Raw genomic sequence first — 18,293 nt, 5'->3', positions numbered from 1 at the left:
TCTTGCCAATCTGTAGCTGAATTTCAACATTGTCCATTTTATTTCTTATGCTGCGTGCATTCAAGTGTAACACTTTCAGTCCAGTGTTTGTTGTTTTCTGTTTTAACTGCACTCCGCCTCTATTGCCCTATAAATCATCCCACTGGCTGTGATTTCGCCTCATCTCCTTCCAGTCCTCTGTTGCACGCTATCTTTGATTTATTTCTGTTTTCCCTTTCCTCAGCCATATCACTCCAGTTTCCACCCCTCTCCCTAACGGCTCTATTGAACCTGCCTGCTAGGATATTGGACCCCTTTGGGTTCAGATGTAACCCGTCCTTTTTGTACAGGTCGTACCTCCCCCAGAGGAGGTCCCAGTGAAGCCCTGGAATCTGATCCCTGCCCTCAACACCAGTCTCGCAGCCACACATTAATATGCCTGATCACGCTATTCTTGCCCTCGCTAGCACGTGGCACAGGCAGCAATCCTGAGATTACTACCCTGGAGGTCCTGCTTTTCAGCTTCCTACCCAACTCCCTGAATTCTCTCCTCAGGACCTCCTCCTTTTTTCTATCTATATTATTGGTACCAATGTGTTCCAAGATTTCTAGCTGTTCACCCTCTCCCTTCAGGATGCTCTGCACCTGATCCCAGACATCCAGTACCCTGGCACCTGGGAGGCAACACAACACAACATGCGGGTATCTCTATCAGGCTGACAGAACCTCCTGTCTGTTCCCCTCACTATGGAATCCCCTATGACTACCACATTCCTCATCTTCTTCTCTCCCTTCTGCACCATGGAACCAGGCTCAGTGCCAGAGACCTGATCGCTGTGGTCATCCTCTGTCAGGTCACCTCCCTCAACAGCATCCAAAACAAGATAACAATTACTGAGGGGGAAGGCCACAGCTATCTGAGCTCTTCCTATCCCTTCTCTGACAGTCACCCAGCGAGAGGGTAAGTGATAGAATCTAGAATTACACCCACTGAGAGGCTGTGATAGAACCTACAACATACAACAAAGGCCTGTGCTGAACATCATGCCAATTTACACTAATCCCACCTGCCTACACAATGACCCCTTCTAAACCCTCACCATGTGTCCAGCCATTCCAAACCCTTGCCATGAGCCCACCCATTCTAATCCCTCACCCTGTGCCCACTCATTACAACCTCTCATTGTGTGTCCACACATTCCAAACCCCTTGCCATATGTCCATCCATTCCAATTGCCCCCATCCAACATCCCCACCAGTCAGAGTGGGAAAAGGGCGTAGAGGGACAATGCAACAGCTTTTTCCCACTTCACACCTCTGTTTGTGATTGCTAACATTGATGTATATAAATGTGAATGAAATTCTCACAAAAATCTTCATGATTACAATCTTTAATAAAATGTTAGTTCTCTTACAAAAAATTATAAATAGAACAAAGCACAACACAAACAATTCAGGCGTGGTCTGGTATTGCATTTAGTTATCTCCAGCCATTCATTTGCTAGTATCAGGAAACTTCAGGAGACCCCTGGAGCCTGGATTCAGCCTTTCTTGACAGATGATTCAGCCAGTGAAGGTGTACGTTTGAAGTGTATTCTTGATTGATGATTCAGTCAATGAAGATGTACCATTAAACTCAACTCTGTTCTCACTTAATGCCCAATACTTTAATGGAGCAACTAACTGATAAACAGCTACAGTATCACACACCACCTCAAAGCCCCCTCAACCTTCCCATGGACCTTACTGCTGGCTGTGGATCTATGTGCCCAAAGTGAGGTCTTCCTGGTCTGACTATCAGCAGCTTACGTTCTGCAGAACAGGAGGAATGGTAGGTTTTAAATGAGTGCTTTCAAAATGTTAAGAATGAGGATTCTACAGAATAAATGGTCATCGCTTAACAGAATGTCCTACAATACCACACAGGAATCTGTTTACATATTATGTATAATATTCATTAAATCATTCAGGTTTTAATATAAAACAACACAAGGCACATCTGAGGCAAGAATGCACAGCAGAATTTGGAATACATAGTAGATACAACACTTGCAGGACCAAAATGGTGCTGAAGAGTCAGTAGTTCTAGTCTTTACACAATATTTTCAACTATATCCATAAGTATTATAGTGACATCAGTAACTACCCTTTCTCTCTCTCTGCTGTGAATTCCAATGTGCAGGACCATTATCTGATATTTGATAAATAACATGAAAATTAAACATTGCATAGCAATACAATTCAATACAATCAAGTGCCCATATTACAAATATAGATAGGCCTAGTGAAGTTTTGATTGCATCAAACATGCAGTGGTTCAGTGGAGTGTAGGATTGTCTCTTGATGACTGAATATTCTCTTTTATTGCATCTTAGTGTCATGAGTTTCTGCATCTGATCGATGGATATATCACCAAATATAAAATCAAGTCGAATTTTCACCAGTTAGTAACAGTAAAAGAAAGTAAAGTTCCATTACAGACGGGCTTCACTGGTGCATTTGATCATCTCGGGTGGCAGGGAGTGTTCGGCACATTGAAAGCTGCTTCAGTCTTTGCTTGGTTTGATCTACAATTACTAACTTTTTAATCATTCTCAGTTGCCTCTTCTGACTCCCACTCTGCTCACTGAACATTCAAGGCTGTTCTTTGGATACTGCTGTTGCATCATTGTACTCAAGTTAACTTTTTGAACAATCTCTCAGTTTTCTTTTCTGACTTCCACTCTGCCTACTGCTGTGCTCTGGAAACTGCTATTGCATCATTGTACACAAACAGGCAGCGAGCCAGCATATTCCTGTACATGTAGTGTGATTAATCTATCTCTTCCTACTACCTCTAACTGACTGTGCAAAACATTACTTAAAAAGGCAGCTGATGATTCCTACTTCCATGAATTTGGATGGACAAATCCCATTCTCAATCTTTTTATGGGATAGTATGGATTCAGATTAACTCTGCCATGGACAGTCCCAAGCCAGGCTGTGAAAGGAGGAGGGTTGGGCATGGAGCTAGCAACCCCCTCCCATAAAAACCCAGAGCTAAGGAATGCCAACAGAAGCTCCAAAGACCTCATCCCTGAGAGAAGGAGAAGATGGGCTACACCTGGAGACAACTGGAAGACTGGCCCAAGACAGAGACAAAGGACTCCCAATGAGCTGTTGTTGACGGCCTGTGTCCAGTAGGAAAGATGGGCTTAAATAAGTAATGGATCAAGATTCAATGCCCTCTGAATGAATGCTTAATTTCTCTTTACAGCACTTCGTAACTGAGGGATCACAGCAAGAATGCACCAAAGAAAGTTTTATGCTCACTGGTGATGTCCACATGTGTCACGTTGTTGACTTGAACAGCCAATCTGTCCCCATTCTCCAATTTGAATATGGCCCCCAAATAGATGGATACAGACCATGAGCTATCCTGGCTGCATACTGTCTTGGTGGAGCTGAGCAGGTGGATGGGTTCCGGGTAACTCTGTACCTGCTTGGTGACAGTGTGGGTGACATACCCACAATGAGTGCTTTTCTTGCCTCGGAATGATACCTGAGAGTACACATAGTACACTCCTGCTTTCTGAATGGTTAGAGACTGGTTCTGGTAACTTATCTCCCCCATCAGAAAAGCTAGTCCGTACTGGTCTTCCCACTGCAGCACATGGAGATCACTGCTAGTTTCTTTGGCTAAATTAAAAAAAAAACACAAAAAAATTGGTCACTCTGAACTGGAATTGGTTTATTATTGCAATGTTCACCAAGATACAGTGAAAACTTGTCTTGCAACCTGTTCATACTGATCAAATCATTCTACAATGCATTGAGATAGAACTATAACAGAGAGCACAGTAAAATGTAGCGGTACAGGAAGATTGGTGCAAATGCATAACGAGGTAGATTGTGAGGTCAAGAAACCATCTTATCATACCACGGGCACATTCAGTAGTCTTACAACAGTTGGGTAGAAGCTGTCCTTGACCCTGGTGATTCCTGCTTTCAGGCTTTTGTATCTTCTGTTTCATAGAAGAGGGGTGAATAGAGAACGTCTGGGGTTAGTGGCATTTTTGTCTACACTTTGCTGGCTCAGTAAAGCAGCTAGTACAAGGAGTGCCCATGGAGGGGAAGATGACAATGATCCTCTTTTACATACAAGCAAACTGTTACAAAATATTAATTGCAGTCTAAATAATCACACATAACAGCTTTACTAGGCCCTGTCCAACAGATGAACAACAAAACTAATTTCTTGAGGGCACCAATGAAAATTAACTTGACTATAAATACAACACAGAACAGTCCAACATAGGAGCAGCTTCTTTGAGAAACCTCAGTTTAATGCCTCAGAAGTGCAGCCCAGGGGCCAGTAATACCTGTGCTGAACATGGCGTCCAATTAACGAATCTCTTGTGCCTGCACATAATCCATATCCTCTGTTCCCTGCTAATCTGAATCACACGATCCATTGATCCATATCAATAGACAATAGGTGCAGGAGTAGGCCATTCAGCCTTTGAGCCAGCACCGCCATTCAATGTGATCATGGCTGATCATCCACAATCAGTACCCCGTTCCTGCCTTCTCCCCATATCCCTTGACTCCGCTATCTTTAAGAGCTCTATCTAACTCTTTCTTGAAAGCATCCAGAGAATTGGCCTCCACTGCCTTCTGAGGCAGAGCATTCCATTGATCCACAACTCTCCGAGTGAAAATTTTTTTCCTCAACTCTGTTCTAAATGGCCTACCCCTTATTCTTAAACTGTAGCCTCTGGTTCAGGACTCCCCCAACTTCGGGAACATTTTTTCTGCCTCTAGCGTGTACAATCCCTTAATAATCTTATATGCTTCAATCAGATCCCCTCTCATCCTTCTAAATTCCACTGTATACAAGACCAGTCGCTCCAATTTTTCAACATATGACAGTCCTGCCATTCCGGGAATTAACCTCGTGAACCTACGCTGCACTCCCTCAATAGCAAGAATGTCCTTCCTCAGATTTGGAGACCTAAGCATTCCCTGTTCAGTCACTGTGGTAAATTTAGCTGCAGAAATAGTATGAATTTTCTTGTTAAATATTTGCAACTCTGATTAGTATGAGTAAAATTTTTAATAACTGTCCAATTTTAGGACAAAAGTGCTGTTTAACTTATAGCATTGAACCTATTTGAAATTAAATGTTTTATTCTGTTAATGTGATGAGAACCCACAGGAAAACCCTCCAGCCAACACGACCAGTTTTGTGAGGAGACCTATTTATTTAGAGGCACAGCATGGAACAGGCCCTCCCAGATCAGCATGCTGCACTGCCTAGCAACCCACCTGTTTGACCCGAGCCTAATATCAGGCCAATTAACCTACTAGCTGGTACGTCTTTGGAATGTGGCAGGAAAGAGGAGCACCCAGAGGAAATCCACATGCTCACCAGGAGGACGCTCAAACTTCCTACAGAGGACACCAGAAATGAATTCCGAATTCCAATGACCTGAGCTGTAATAGCTTCACACTAACCTCCCTACTACTGTGGCGCATGAGTGTCATAGCACTTTCCAGCTTGCAACCGAGGAATGCAAACTATTCCGTTCTTTGAAAGATGATCAATTTATTGGCTCATTACTCTTGTTAGATAGCAAATACTAAAAATAACCTTTGAAAGACACAAGAGATTCTGCAAGTGCTGGAAATTTTGAGCGACACACACAAAATGCTGGGGGAACTCAGCAGGTCAAGCAGCATTGACGGTGGGGAATAAACAGTTACTATCTGTGTGTTCAGCCCATAAAACTCTAATTACCTCTTCCTTTAACACTCCCATGCTGTTATCTCTGCTCGTCTGCATTTTTCCGCACAGCCTGAAGTCTGCAACATTTTGCAGTTGGCAGATAGCCTGTCATCTTTTTATTGGATGTTTCAGTTTTTATTTGCTCTGTTAATCTTTCCTTATCTCTAACTAAATCAAACATTATTTTGCGCTCTGCCCTCAGTTCTGTCTCACCGCCACCACAGGCCCATGCTATCCCTTTCTCAGTTGTCATAATCGATACTGGAACCCTTCACAAGGGTGCTGTCTCACTGAATGCCTTCGGCACTCCCTGTCTTTGTTTCATTCATCAATACTCTGCTCCACTGAGAAATACTCGTTTCCGGTGGCGTAAACTGCGGCAACATGTCCCAACTGGAGGAGCAGACACTTCTTCTTGTTAAAGCCAACCTCATCTGACTTTGGCAAAAGGAATAAAGGTGTAGACTATTTTCCAAACATGGAGAAAATTCAGAAATCAGAGGTGCGAATGGACTTGGGAGTTTGTGCAGGATTGTCCAAAGGTTAACTTGCAGGTTGAGTCAGAGATAAGGAAGGCAAATGCAATATTAGCATTCATTTTGAGAGGATTAGTTAGACTGCACAGAGTATTGTGGGCAGTTTTGGGCCCCCATTGAAGAAAAGATGTGCTCGCATTGGAAAGGGTCCAGAGGAGGTTCATGAGAATAAAAGGGTTAATGTATGAGGAACGTTTGATGGCTCTGGGCCTGTACTTGCTGGAGTTTAGAAGAATGAGGAGAGATCTCATTGAAACTTACTGAATATTGAAAGGCCTAGACAGAGTGGATGTGGAGAGGATGTTTCCTACAGTGGGTGAATCTAGGATCGGAGGGCACAGCCTCAAAATAGAGGGATATCCATTCAGAACAGAGATAAGGAGGAATTTCTTTAGCCAGAGAGTGGTGAAACTGTGGAATTCATTGCCATGGACAGCTGTGGAGGGAAGTCATTAAGTATAGTTAAAGTGGAAGTTGATAGGTTCTTGATTAGTTAAGGTATCAAAGGTTACGGGGAGAAGGGAGGAGAATGGTGCTGAGTGGGATAGTAAATCAGTCATCATGGAATGATGGAGCAGACTCAATGGGCCGAGTGGCCTAATTTTACTCCTATGTCTTATAACAGAATCAGGCAGAACTTCAAGGACCTGTCCACTTTCCCAAATCCCTGACTCTCCTAAGCATCTTTCATACTTCTCCACATTGGTAAGGTAACCACAGAGGTGGAACTCAAGACCTGTTTCCACCCTCCATCCTCTTTGCAGTCTTTATCCTTGACCTTCACCAGGACTCTTCTCGTCTCAGCACTGATGTGTCTTTCACAACTTTCACAAACCACTGCATGCCAGGAGTGGATCAGATGAGTCTCCTGGGCCCCCACTACAGGGCCAGAGGAATACTGAGAGCCAGGCTGTACGAAGGACAGCAAGTTTTCTGTAAAATCCCCTTCTTCTCTTGCACCACATCCTGTGCAGGGAATACCAACAGGTAAGGTGCAAGGAATTGATTGTGGACTGCAGGAAGAGAAAACTGGGGGGGGGGGGAACATACATCAATTCTCACTAAGGGTCAGTGGTGGAAAGGGTGAGCAGCTTCAATGCCTGGGTGTCAACGTCTCTGAAGATCTATCCCAGGCCTAACATAATGGATGCAATTCCAAAGAAAGCATGACAGTGGCTACACTTCATCAGGAGTGTGAGATGATTAGTATTTCAGTTGCACTGTGCAGAATATACTGATTGCCTACATCATCACCTGGTATGGAGAGGCCACTGCACAGGATAACAAGAGATTCAACGCATTGGAGGTACAGGAGCAGGCAAATGGGAAGTTCTGATGAAGGCCCTCGACCTGAGATGTTGACTCTGCAGATGCTGTTTGGCCCACTGAGTCCCTCCAGTGGTTTACACATTGCTTGACCCTCCCCTCCCCTCTCCTCCCCAGTGGACTCTCACCTGTCAGATGTGCCCGGGCAACGTCAGCTTCGACTGCAGAGAGAAAGAAAAGGTCAGTTCAGCAACTGTTTCCAGGAGACCCTCTGCTGGTCAGGGTTGACCTGGATGCTAAGGTACAACTCAATATGCGAGTCAGGGCAGTACGGTATGGAGAGCAAGCTGGTGGTCACACAGCAGGCTCCCCCTCTCCATAGTTTGGCATCAGCAACATTGCAGGAGTTGCCAGTCAACTTTGAACTCAACGTGGGACTGCCTTAGGGATTCCTGCTCTGGATCTTTCCTCGGGGTTTTCTGCTAAGCCTTCCCCACAAGTTGGTATGGCCACAAAGCAACGGAGTTTTGAGATCAGAGTTTTTCTTAGACTGTAAGACCACAGGACATAGGAGCAGAATTAGGCCATTAAAGCCCATCGAGTCTGCTCCGCTATTTGATCATGGCAGATCCCGAATCCCACTCAACACCATACACCTGCCTTCTTGCCATATCCTTTAACGCCCTGACTGATCAGGAAACCATCAACTTCTGTATTAAATATACCCATGGACTTGGCCTTCGCTGCAGTCTGTGGTAAAGCATTCCACAGATTCATTACTCTCTGGCTAAAAAAATTCCTCCTTACTTCTGTTCTAAAAGGTTGCATCTCAATTCTGAGGCTGTGCCCTCAAATTCTGGATACCCTCACCATGGGAAACATCCTCTTCACATCCACCTTATCCAGTCCTTTCAACATTCAGCAGTTTCAAAGAGATCCCCACACATTCTTCTAAATTCCAGTGAGTACAGGCCCAAAGTTGACAAACACTTCTCATTTGTTAACCCGTTCATTCCTGGAATCATCCCTATGAACCTCCTCTGGACTCTCTCCAAAAATAACACATCTTTTCTGAGATATGGGGCCCTAAATTGTTGACAATACCCAAGTGCAGCCTGACTAGAGTCTTATAAAGCCTCAGAATCATCTCCTTGCTTTTCTATTCTATTTCCCTTGAAATAAATGTCAACATTGCATTTATATAACCATATAACAATTACAGCACGGAATCAGGCCATCTCGGCGCTTCTAGTCCGTTCTGAACACTTACTCTCACCTAGTCCCACTGACCTGCACTCAGTCCATAACCCTCCATTCCTTTCCTGTACATATACCTATCCAATGTAACTTTAAATGACAACACCGAACCTGCCTCTACCACTTCTACTGGAAGAACGTTCCACACAGCTACCACTCTCTGAGTAAAGAAGTTCCTCCTCGTGTTGCCCTTAAACTTTTGCCCCTTAACTCTCAACTCATGTCCTCTTGTTTGAATCCCCCCTACTCTCAATGGAAAAAGCCTATCCACATCAACTCTATCTATCCCCCTCATAATTTTAAATACCTCTATCAAGTCCCTCCTCAACCTTCTACGCTCCAAAGAATGAAGACCCAATTTATTTAACCTTTCTCTGTAATTTAGGTGCTGAAACCCAGGTAACATACTAGTAAATTTTCTCTGTACTCTCTCTATTTTGTTGACAACTTTCCTATAATTCGGTGCCTTCTTTTTGCCTTGTTTACAACAGACTCAATCTGTAAATTAAACTTTTGGGAGTCTTGCACGAGGGCTCCTAAGTCCCTCTGCACCTCTGATGTTTGAACCTTCTCCCCATTTAGATAATAGTCTGCACTATTGTTCCTTTTACCAAAATGCATTATCATACATTTCCCAACACTGTTTTCCATCTGCCACTTTTTTGCCCATTCTTCCAATTTGTCTAAGTCCTGCTGCAATCACATTGCTTCCTCAGCACTACCTCCCCCTCCACCTATCTTTGTATCATCTGCAAACTTTGCCTCAAAGCCACCAATTCCATTATCCAAATCATTCACAGACAATGTGACAAGTAACGGTCCCAATACTGAACCCTGAGGAATACCACTAGTCACCGGCAGCCAACCAGAAAAAGCCCCCTTTATTCCCACTCACTGCTTTCTGCCTGTCAGCCATTCCTCTATTCATGCCAGTATCTTCCCTGTAACGCCACAGGATTTTATTGTGTTGAGCAGCCTCATGTGTGGCACCTTATCAAAGGCCTTCTGAAAATCCAAGTAAACGACATCCACTGCCTCTCCTTTGTCCACCCTGCTTGTTACTTCCTTGAAGAACTCTAACAGATTTGTCAGCAAGATTTCCCCTTCACTGACACCATGCTAACTTTGATTTTTTGTGTCATTAGTGTCCAAGTACCTCGAAACCTCGACCTTATTAATAGACTCCAACACTTCCCCAACCACTGAGGTTAGGCTAACTGGCCTATAATTTCCTTTCTTTTCCTCCCTTCTTGAGTGACATTTGCAATCTTCCACTCCTCCAGGACCATGCCGGAGTCAAGTGATTCTTGAAAGATCATGACCAATGCATTCATTATCTCTTCAGCAACCTCTCTCAGGGCTCTGGGATGTAGTCCATCTGGTCCAGGTGACTTATCCATCTTAAGACCTTTGAGTTTGCCTTGCACTTTTCTTTTGTAATAGCAATGGCACTCACTCCTGCTCCCTGACACTCACGGACCCCTGGCACACTGCTAGTGTCTTCCACAGTGAAGACTGATGCAAAGTACCCATTAAGTTCATCTGCCATTTCTTAGCCCCCATTACTACCTCACCAGCATCATTTTCCAGCGATCTGATATCAACCCTCATCTCCCTTTTACTCTTTATATAACTGAAAAAAAACTTCTGGTATCCTGCTTTATATTATTGGTAAGTTTGCCTTCAAATAATCTTTTCCCTTCTTCTAGTAGCCTTTGTTGGATTTTAAAACTTCCCAATCATCCGGCTTCCCACTCACTTTTGCTGCCTTATATGCCCTTTCCTTGGCTTTTATATACCTTCACTTCCCTTGTCAGCCACAGTTCCCTACTCTTGCCATTTGAGAACTTCCATCTACCCTGCGCCTTGTGAACTATTCCCAGAAACCTCAGCCATCTCTGCTCTGCCGTCATCCCACCAGTATCCTCCTCCAATCCCCCTGGGCAAGCTCCTCTCTCATGCCTCTGTAATTCCCTTTATTCCACTGTGATACTGATACATGTGAGTTGTGCTTCTTCCTCTCGAACTGCAGTAACAAATTAAATACTGCTGGGGATGAGTTTACATTAAACTCCCTAATAAAATCTGGGTTATTACACAACACCCAATCTAAAATAGTCTTTCCACAAATAGCATCAAGCACAAGTTGCTCTACGAAGCCATCTGGTAGGCATTTAACAAATTCCGTACTTGAGATGCAACACCAACCTGATTTTCCCATCCCCTTACATATTAGTCCCCCATTATAACAGAGGCATTACCCTTATTACAGGCCTTTTCCAGCTCTCTTTGCAATCTCAACTCTCTGGAGGACAATGAGTCCCAAAAGGGTTTTTAAACCTTTGCAGTTTCTTAACCCCATTCATAAAAATCCAACATTCTCTGAGCATCGGTCACTTCTTTTCTAAAGATGTAATTAATACTATCTCTTACCATCTCATGAATTCTACTAAATGAGCTGACCAGCCAAATCTGCCCGAAGCAATTCGTTTTAAGGCACCAATAACGTGCCTTTGCCCCTTCTCCTGTCAGTAGAAACGGTTCCAACGTGCTTAGTAGCCAAGCCACACATGAAGGACAGAAGCTGGACCTGGTTGTCAGAAGCTTTTTGAGAAGCACACTATTCGGGAGCACTAATTGGTATTCCCAATAACTACCCTCTAACCACCCCCGGCCCCACGACAGGAAGTAACAGCTCCCAATTCTCACCCAAGTGCAGAAAGAGAGAGCGTATCAAAATGTACTCACCCGTAGTGCCGGTCTGGGCGCTGCTCTACAAGACAGGAGAAAGGAGATTACTCAACTAACCACAAAGTGGAAAGAGTGTGGGGGATGGGGGTAAAGTGTTAAGGCTGCGCTGATTGGTCTGGTCCGGTTGCCGAGGGATGGTGGTGAGAAGTTACAGTGGAGAGATGAGGTGCGATTGCAAATGGTTTGCAGTAAGGTGCTGGATCGCTGCTGCGGTGCGGATCCTGTGCGGTGTGAGAGAGGAAGGACCGAGGTGCGGCGCGGATCCTGTGCGGTGTGAGAGAGGAAGGACCGAGGTGCGGCGCGGATCCTGTGCGGTGTGAGCGAGGAAGGACCGAGGTGTGGCGCGGATCCTGTGCAATGTGAGAGAGGAAGGACTGAGGTGCGGTGCGGATTCTGTGCGGTGTGAGAGAGGAAGGACCGAGGTGCGGTGCGGATCCTGTGCGGTGTGAGAGAGGAAGGACCGAGGTGTGGCGCGGATCCTGTGCGGTGGGAGCGAGGAAGGACCGAGGTGCGGCGCGGATCCTGTGCGGTGTGAGCGAGGAAGGACGGAGGTGCGGCGTGGATCCTGTGCGGTGTGAGAGAGGAAGGACGGAGGTGCGGCGTGGATCCTGTGCGGTGTGAGAGAGGAAGGACCGAGGTGCGGCGCGGATCCTGTGCGGTGTGAGCGAGGAAGGACTGAGGTGCGGCGTGGATCCTGTGCGGTGGGAGAGAGGAAGGACTGAGGTGCGGCGCGGATCCTGTGCGGTGTGAGAGAGGAAGGACTGAGGTGCGGCGCGGATCCTGTGCGGTGGGAGCGAGGAAGGACTGAGGTGCGGCGCGGATCCTGTGCGGTGGGAGCGAGGAAGGACCGAGGTGCGGCGCGGATCCTGTGCGGTGTGAGAGAGGAAGGACCGAGGTGCGGCGTGGATCCTGTGCGGTGTGAGAGAGGAAGGACCGAGGTGCGGCGTGGATCCTGTGCGGTGTGAGAGAGGAAGGACCGAGGTGCGGCGTGGATCCTGTGCGGTGTGAGAGAGGAAGGACCGAGGTGCGGCGTGGATCCTGTGCGGTGTGAGAGAGGAAGGACCGAGGTGCGGCGTGGATCCTGTGCGGTGTGAGAGAGGAAGGACCGAGGTGCGGCGTGGATCCTGTGCAGTGTGAGTGAGGTGCGGCGCGGATCCTGTGTGGTGTGACCGAGGTGCGGCGCGGATCCTGTGCGGTGTGACCGAGGTGCGGCGTGGATCCTGTGCGGTGTGAGAGAGGTGCGGCGCGGATCCTGTGCGGTGTGAGCGAGGTGCGGCGCGGATCCTGTGCGGTGTGAGCGAGGTGTGGCGTGGATCCTGTGCGGTGTGAGCGAGGTGCGGCGCGGATCCTGTGCGGTGTGAGCGAGGTGCGGCGCGGATCCTGTGCAGTGTGAGCGAGGAAGGACCGAGGTGCGGCGCGGATTCTGTGCGGTGTGAGCGAGGTGCGGCGCGGATCCTGTGCGGTGTGACCGAGGTGCGGCGCGGATCCTGTGCGGTGTGAGTGAGGTGCGGCGCGGATCCTGTGCGGTGTGAGCGAGGTGCGGCGTGGATCCTGTGCGGTGTGAGTGAGGTGCGGCGCGGATCCTGTGCGGTGTGAGTGAGGTGCGGCGCGGATCCTGTGCGGTGTGAGAGAGGTGCGGCGCGGATCCTGTGCGGTGTGTCCGAGGTGCGGTGCGGATCCTGTACGGTGTGAGAGAGGAAGGACCGAGGAGCAGCGCGAATCCTGTGCGGTGTGAGAGAGGTGCGGCGCGGATCCTGTGCGGTGTGAGAGAGGTGCGGCGCGGATCCTGTGCGGTGTGAGCGAGGTGCGGCGCGGATCCTGTGCGGTGTGAGCGAGGTGCGGTGCGGATCCTGTACGGTGTGAGAGAGGAAGGACCGAGGAGCAGCGCGAATCCTGTGCGGTGTGAGCGAGGTGCGACGCGGATCCTGTACGGTGTGAGAGAGGTGCGGCGCGGATCCTGTGCGGTGTGAGAGAGGTGCGGCGCGGATCCTGTGCGGTGTGAGAGAGGTGCGGCGCGGATCCTGTGCGGTGTGTCCGAGGTGCGGCGCGGATCCTGTGCGGTGTGAGAGAGGTGCGGCGCGGATCCTGTGCGGTGTGAGCGAGGTGCGGCGCGGATCCTGTGCGGTGTGAGTGAGGTGCGGCGCGGATCCTGTGCGGTGTGAGTGAGGTGCGGCGCGGATCCTGTGCGGTGTGAGCGAGGTGCGGTGCGGATCCTGTACGGTGTGAGAGAGGAAGGACCGAGGAGCAGCGCGAATCCTGTGCGGTGTGAGCGAGGTGCGGCGCGGATCCTGTGCGGTGTGAGAGAGGTGCGGCGCGGATCCTGTGCGGTGTGAGAGAGGTGCGGCGCAGATCCTGTGCGGTATGAGCGAAGAAGGACCGCAGTGCAGAGCGGATCCTGTGCGGTGTGATCGAGGTGCGGCGCGAATCCTGTGCGGTGTGATCGAGGTGCGGCGCGGATCCTGTGCGGTGTGAGCGAGGTGCGGCGCGGATCCTGTGCGGTGTGAGCGAGGTGTGGCGTGGATCCTGTGCGGTGTGAGCGAGGTGCGGCGCGGATCCTGTGCGGTGTGAGCGAGGTGCGGTGCGGATCCTGTGCAGTGTGAGCGAGGAAGGACCGAGGTGCGGCGTGGATCCTGTGCGGTGTGAGCGAGGTGCGGCGCGGATCCTGTGCGGTGTGAGCGAGGTGCGGCGCGGATCCTGTGCAGTGTGAGCGAGGAAGGACCGAGGTGCGGCGCGGATTCTGTGCGGTGTGAGCGAGGTGCGGCGCGGATCCTGTGCGGTGTGACCGAGGTGCGGCGCGGATCCTGTGCGGTGTGAGCGAGGTGCGGCGCGGATCCTGTGCGGTGTGAGTGAGGTGCGGCGCGGATCCTGTGCGGTGTGAGTGAGGTGCGGCGCGGATCCTGTGCGGTGTGAGCGAGGTGCGGTGCGGATCCTGTGCGGTGTGAGAGAGGAAGGACCGAGGTGCGGCGCGGATCCTGTGCGGTGTGAGAGAGGAAGGACCGAGGAGCAGCGCGAATCCTGTGCGGTGTGAGCGAGGTGCGGCGGGGATCCTGTGCGGTGTGAGAGAGGTGCGGCGGGGATCCTGTGCGGTGTGAGAGAGGTGCGGCGCAGATCCTGTGCGGTATGAGCGAAGAAGGACCGCAGTGCAGAGCGGATCCTGTGCGGTGTGATCGAGGTGCGGCGCGAATCCTGTGCGGTGTGATCGAGGTGCGGCGCGGATCCTGTGCGGTGTGAGCGAGGAAGGACCGAGGATCCTGTGCGGTGTGAGCGAGGTGCGGCGCGGATCCTGTGCGGTGTGACCGAGGTGCGGCGTGGATCCTGTGCGGTGTGAGAGAGGTGCGGCGCGGATCCTGTGCGGTGTGAGAGATGTGCGGCGCGGATCCTGTGCGGTGTGAGAGATGTGCGGCGCGGATCCTGTACGGTGTGAGAGAGGAAGGACCGAGGTGCGGCGCGGATTCTGTGCGGTGTGAGCGAGGTGCGGCGCGGATCCTGTGCGGTGTGAGAGAGGAAGGACCGAGGTGCGGCGCGGATCCTGTGCGGTGTGACCGAGGTGCGGCGCGGATCCTGTGCGGTGTGAGTGAGGTGCGGCGCGGATCCTGTGCGGTGTGAGCGAGGTGCGGCGCGGATCCTGTGCGGTGTGAGCGAGGTGCGGCGCGGATTCTGTGCGGTGTGAGCGAGGAAGGACCGAGGTGCGGCGCGGATTCTGTGCGGTGTGAGCGAGGTGCGGCGCGGATCCTGTGCGGTGTGAGCGAGGTGCGGCGCGGATCCTGTGCGGTGTGAGCGAGGAAGGACCGAGGTGCGGCGCGGATCCTGTGCGGTGTGAGCGAGGTGCGGCGCGGATCCTGTGCGGTGTGTCCGAGGTGCGGCGCGGATCCTGTGCGGTGTGAGCGAGGAAGGACCGAGGTGCGGCGCGGATCCTGTGCGGTGTGAGCGAGGTGCGGCGCGGATCCTGTGCGGTGTGAGCGAGGTGCGGCGTGGATCCTGTGCGGTGTGAGTGAGCTGCGGCGCGGATCCTGTGCGGTGTGAGCGAGGTGCGGCGCGGATCCTGTGCGGTGTGAGCGAGGTGCGGTGCGGATCCTGTGCGGTGTGACCGAGGTGCGGCGCGGATCCTGTGCGGTGTGAGCGAGGAAGGACCGAGGTGCGGCGCGGATTCTGTGCGGTGTGAGCGAGGAAGGACCGAGGTGCGGCGCGGATCCTGTGCGGTGTGAGCGAGGAAGGACCGAGGTGCGGTGCGGATCCTGTGCGGTGTGACCGAGGTGCGGCGCGGATCCTGTGCGGTGTGAGCGAGGAAGGACCGAGGTGCGGCGCGGATCCTGTGCGGTGTGAGCGAGGAAGGACCGAGGTGCGGCGCGGATTCTGTGCGGTGTGAGCGAGGTGCGGCGCGGATCCTGTGCGGTGTGACCGAGGTGCGGCGCGGATCCTGTGCGGTGTGAGCGAGGTGCGGCGCGGATCCTGTGCCGTGTGAGAGAGGTGCGGCGCGGATCCTGTGCGGTGTGAGCGAGGAAGGACCGCAGTGCAGAGCGGATCCTGTGCGGTGTGATCGAGGTGCGGCGCGAATCCTGTGCGGTGTGATCGAGGTGCGGCGCGGATCCTGTGCGGTGTGAGCGAGGAAGGACCGAGGTGCGGCGCGGATTCTGTGCGGTGTGAGCGAGGAAGGACCGAGGTGCGGCGCGGATTCTGTGCGGTGTGAGCGAGGTGCGGCGCGGATCCTGTGCGGTGTGAGAGATGTGCGGCGCGGATCCTGTACGGTTTGAGAGAGGAAGGACCGAGGTGCGGCGTGGATCTTGTGCAGTGTGAGTGAGGTGCGGCGCGGATCCTGTGCGGTGTGAGCGAGGTGCGGCGCGGATCCTGTGCGGTGTGAGCGAGGTGCGGCGTGGATCCTGTGCGGTGTGAGAGAGGAAGGACCGAGGATCAGCGCGAATCCTATGCGGTGTGAGCGAGGAAGGACCGAGGTGCGGCGCGGATCCTGTGTGGTGTGAGAGATGAAGGACCGAGGTGCGGCGCGGTTCCTGTGCGGTGTGAGAGAGGAAGGACCGAGTTGCGGTGCGGTTCCTGTGCGGTGTGAGAGATGAAGGACCGAGGTGCGGCGCGGTTCCTGTGCGGTGTGAGAGAGGAAGGACCGAGGATCAGCGCGAATCCTATGCGGTGTGAGAGAGGAAGGACCGAGGTGCGGCGCGGATCCTGTGCGGTGTGAGAGAGGAAGGACCGAGTTGCGGTGCGGATCCTGTGCGGTGTGAGCGAGGTGCGACGCGGATCCTGTACGGTGTGAGAGAGGTGCGACGCGGATCCTGTACGGTGTGAGTGAGGTGCGGTGCTGATCCTGTGCGGTGTGAGAGAGGAAGGACCGAGGTGCGGTGCGGATCCTGTGCGGTGTGAGAGAGGTGCGGTGCTGATCCTGTGCGGTGTGAGAGAGGAAGGTCCGAGGTGCGGCGCGGTTCCTGTGCGGTGTGAGAGAGGAAGGACCGAGGTGCGGCGCGGATCCTGTGCGGTGTGACCGAGGAAGGACCGAGGTGCGGCGCGGATCCTGTGTGGTGTGAGTGAGGTGCGGCGCGGATCCTGTGCAATGTGAGAGAGGAAGGACCGAGGTGCGGCGCGGATCCTGTGCGGTGTGAGAGAGGAAGTACCGATGTGCGGCGCGGATCCTGTGCGGTGTGAGAGAGGAAGGACCGAGGTGCGGCGCGGATCCTGTGCGGTGTGAGAGAGGAAGGACCGAGGTGCGGCGCGGATCCTGTGCGGTGTGAGAGAGGACGGACCGAGGTGCGGCGCGGATCCTGTGCGGTGTGAGAGAGGTGCGGGGCGGATCCTGTGCGGTGTGAGAGAGGTGCGTGGCGGAACCTGTGCGGTGTGAGAGAGGTGCGGGGTGGATCCTGTGCGGTGTGAGCAAGGAAGGACCGAGGTGCGGCGCGGATCCTGTGCGGTGTGAGAGATGAAGGACCGAGGTGCGGCTCGGATCCTGTGCGGTGTGAGAGAGGAAGGACCGAGGTGCGGTGTGAGCGAGGAAGGACCGAGGTGCGGCGCGGATCCTGTGCGGTGTGAGAGATGAAGGACCGAGGTGCGGTGCGGATCCTGTGCAGTGTGAGAGATGAAGGACTGAGGTGCGGTGCGGATCCTGTGCGGTGTGAGCGAGGAAGGACCGAGGTGCGGCGCGGTCCACCGCATTTGTGGGTAGGATGCAGAAGGACGGAAAGCGGAGTTGCGTCTTACCTGTGGCATATGCTGCAGTAACAGGTAGGCGCCGAGGGCGCCGAGTAGCGTGATCACTCCAAGCGCCATCCCACACTTCCACGCTCGCTGCAGGCTGCAGCCGTCACGGATACTCTGCTCCCTGGGCAGGAGAACCCGCACAGATATCGCGTCCGGTCTCCTCCTATCCATCGCTGCTCCAGCCAGCACTCAGTCGCCGCTGCATTTAAGCAGCTCCCGCCTCCGCCCCGAAACTGCGGCCACTCCGCGCACTGGGACCGCCCCCTGGCCCCGAGCCCGGGAATCCCCCGCAGCCGGGACAGCCCGGGACAGGCGCCCTTCGGGCGGAGCTTCACTCTCTCCCCCGGGCCCCTGCTCCATCCCAAGGTAGCGGCCGATCCTTACAACGAGCCGCACCGCACCCCCTGGCTCCTTCTCGCACTCACATGAATCTCTGACTGAGTTACAGGGAGCGATTGCGCAGGATAGGGCTTTCATGTTTGGAATGTCAATGGCGCAGAAAAGCGAATGTCTCTGCCCAAGGAAAAGCGAAAGTT

At 52.2% G+C, this 18,293-nt stretch overlaps 1 protein-coding gene across 2 annotated transcripts; it reads right to left on the bottom strand.

The window, feature by feature from the left end:
* Positions 1-1,360: 1,360 nt before the first annotated feature.
* On the bottom strand, positions 1,361-18,074 carry LOC132377500 (tumor necrosis factor ligand superfamily member 15-like). 2 transcript variants are annotated; one of them, XM_059943777.1, is made up of 4 exons: positions 17,758-18,074; positions 11,554-11,578; positions 7,737-7,769; positions 1,361-3,657 (listed from the first exon to the last, which is right to left on the bottom strand). In XM_059943777.1, exons 1-4 carry the CDS (start codon positions 17,926-17,928, stop codon positions 3,254-3,256), a joined length of 633 nt encoding a protein of 210 aa, XP_059799760.1. In that variant the 5' UTR covers positions 17,929-18,074; the 3' UTR covers positions 1,361-3,253. The 2 variants fall into 2 exon arrangements, with proteins under 2 accessions (XP_059799760.1, XP_059799761.1); XM_059943778.1 differs by lacking the exon at positions 1,361-3,657 and adding an exon at positions 3,685-3,983.
* Positions 18,075-18,293: the final 219 nt, after the last annotated feature.

Source organism: Hypanus sabinus, chromosome 18, assembly GCF_030144855.1.
Source record: "Hypanus sabinus isolate sHypSab1 chromosome 18, sHypSab1.hap1, whole genome shotgun sequence".
Taxonomy (NCBI): domain Eukaryota; kingdom Metazoa; phylum Chordata; class Chondrichthyes; order Myliobatiformes; family Dasyatidae; genus Hypanus; species Hypanus sabinus.
Note: the sequence above shows the minus strand (reverse complement) of the source record. Positions and strands in the feature narration are given on the sequence as shown.

Bases quoted from the DNA above. Each gene is read 5' to 3' on its own strand.
- LOC132377500 (XM_059943777.1), bottom strand. From the start codon at position 17,928: ATGGATAGGAGGAGACCGGACGCGATATCTGTGCGGGTTCTCCTGCCC. The intron at 7,770-11,553 runs GTGAGTACATTT...TTCTCTCTGCAG, and splicing joins CGCCCAGACCGGCACTACGG to TCGAAGCTGACGTTGCCCGG. The intron at 3,658-7,736 runs GTGAGAGTCCAC...TTTTTAATTTAG, and splicing joins TGCCCGGGCACATCTGACAG to CCAAAGAAACTAGCAGTGAT.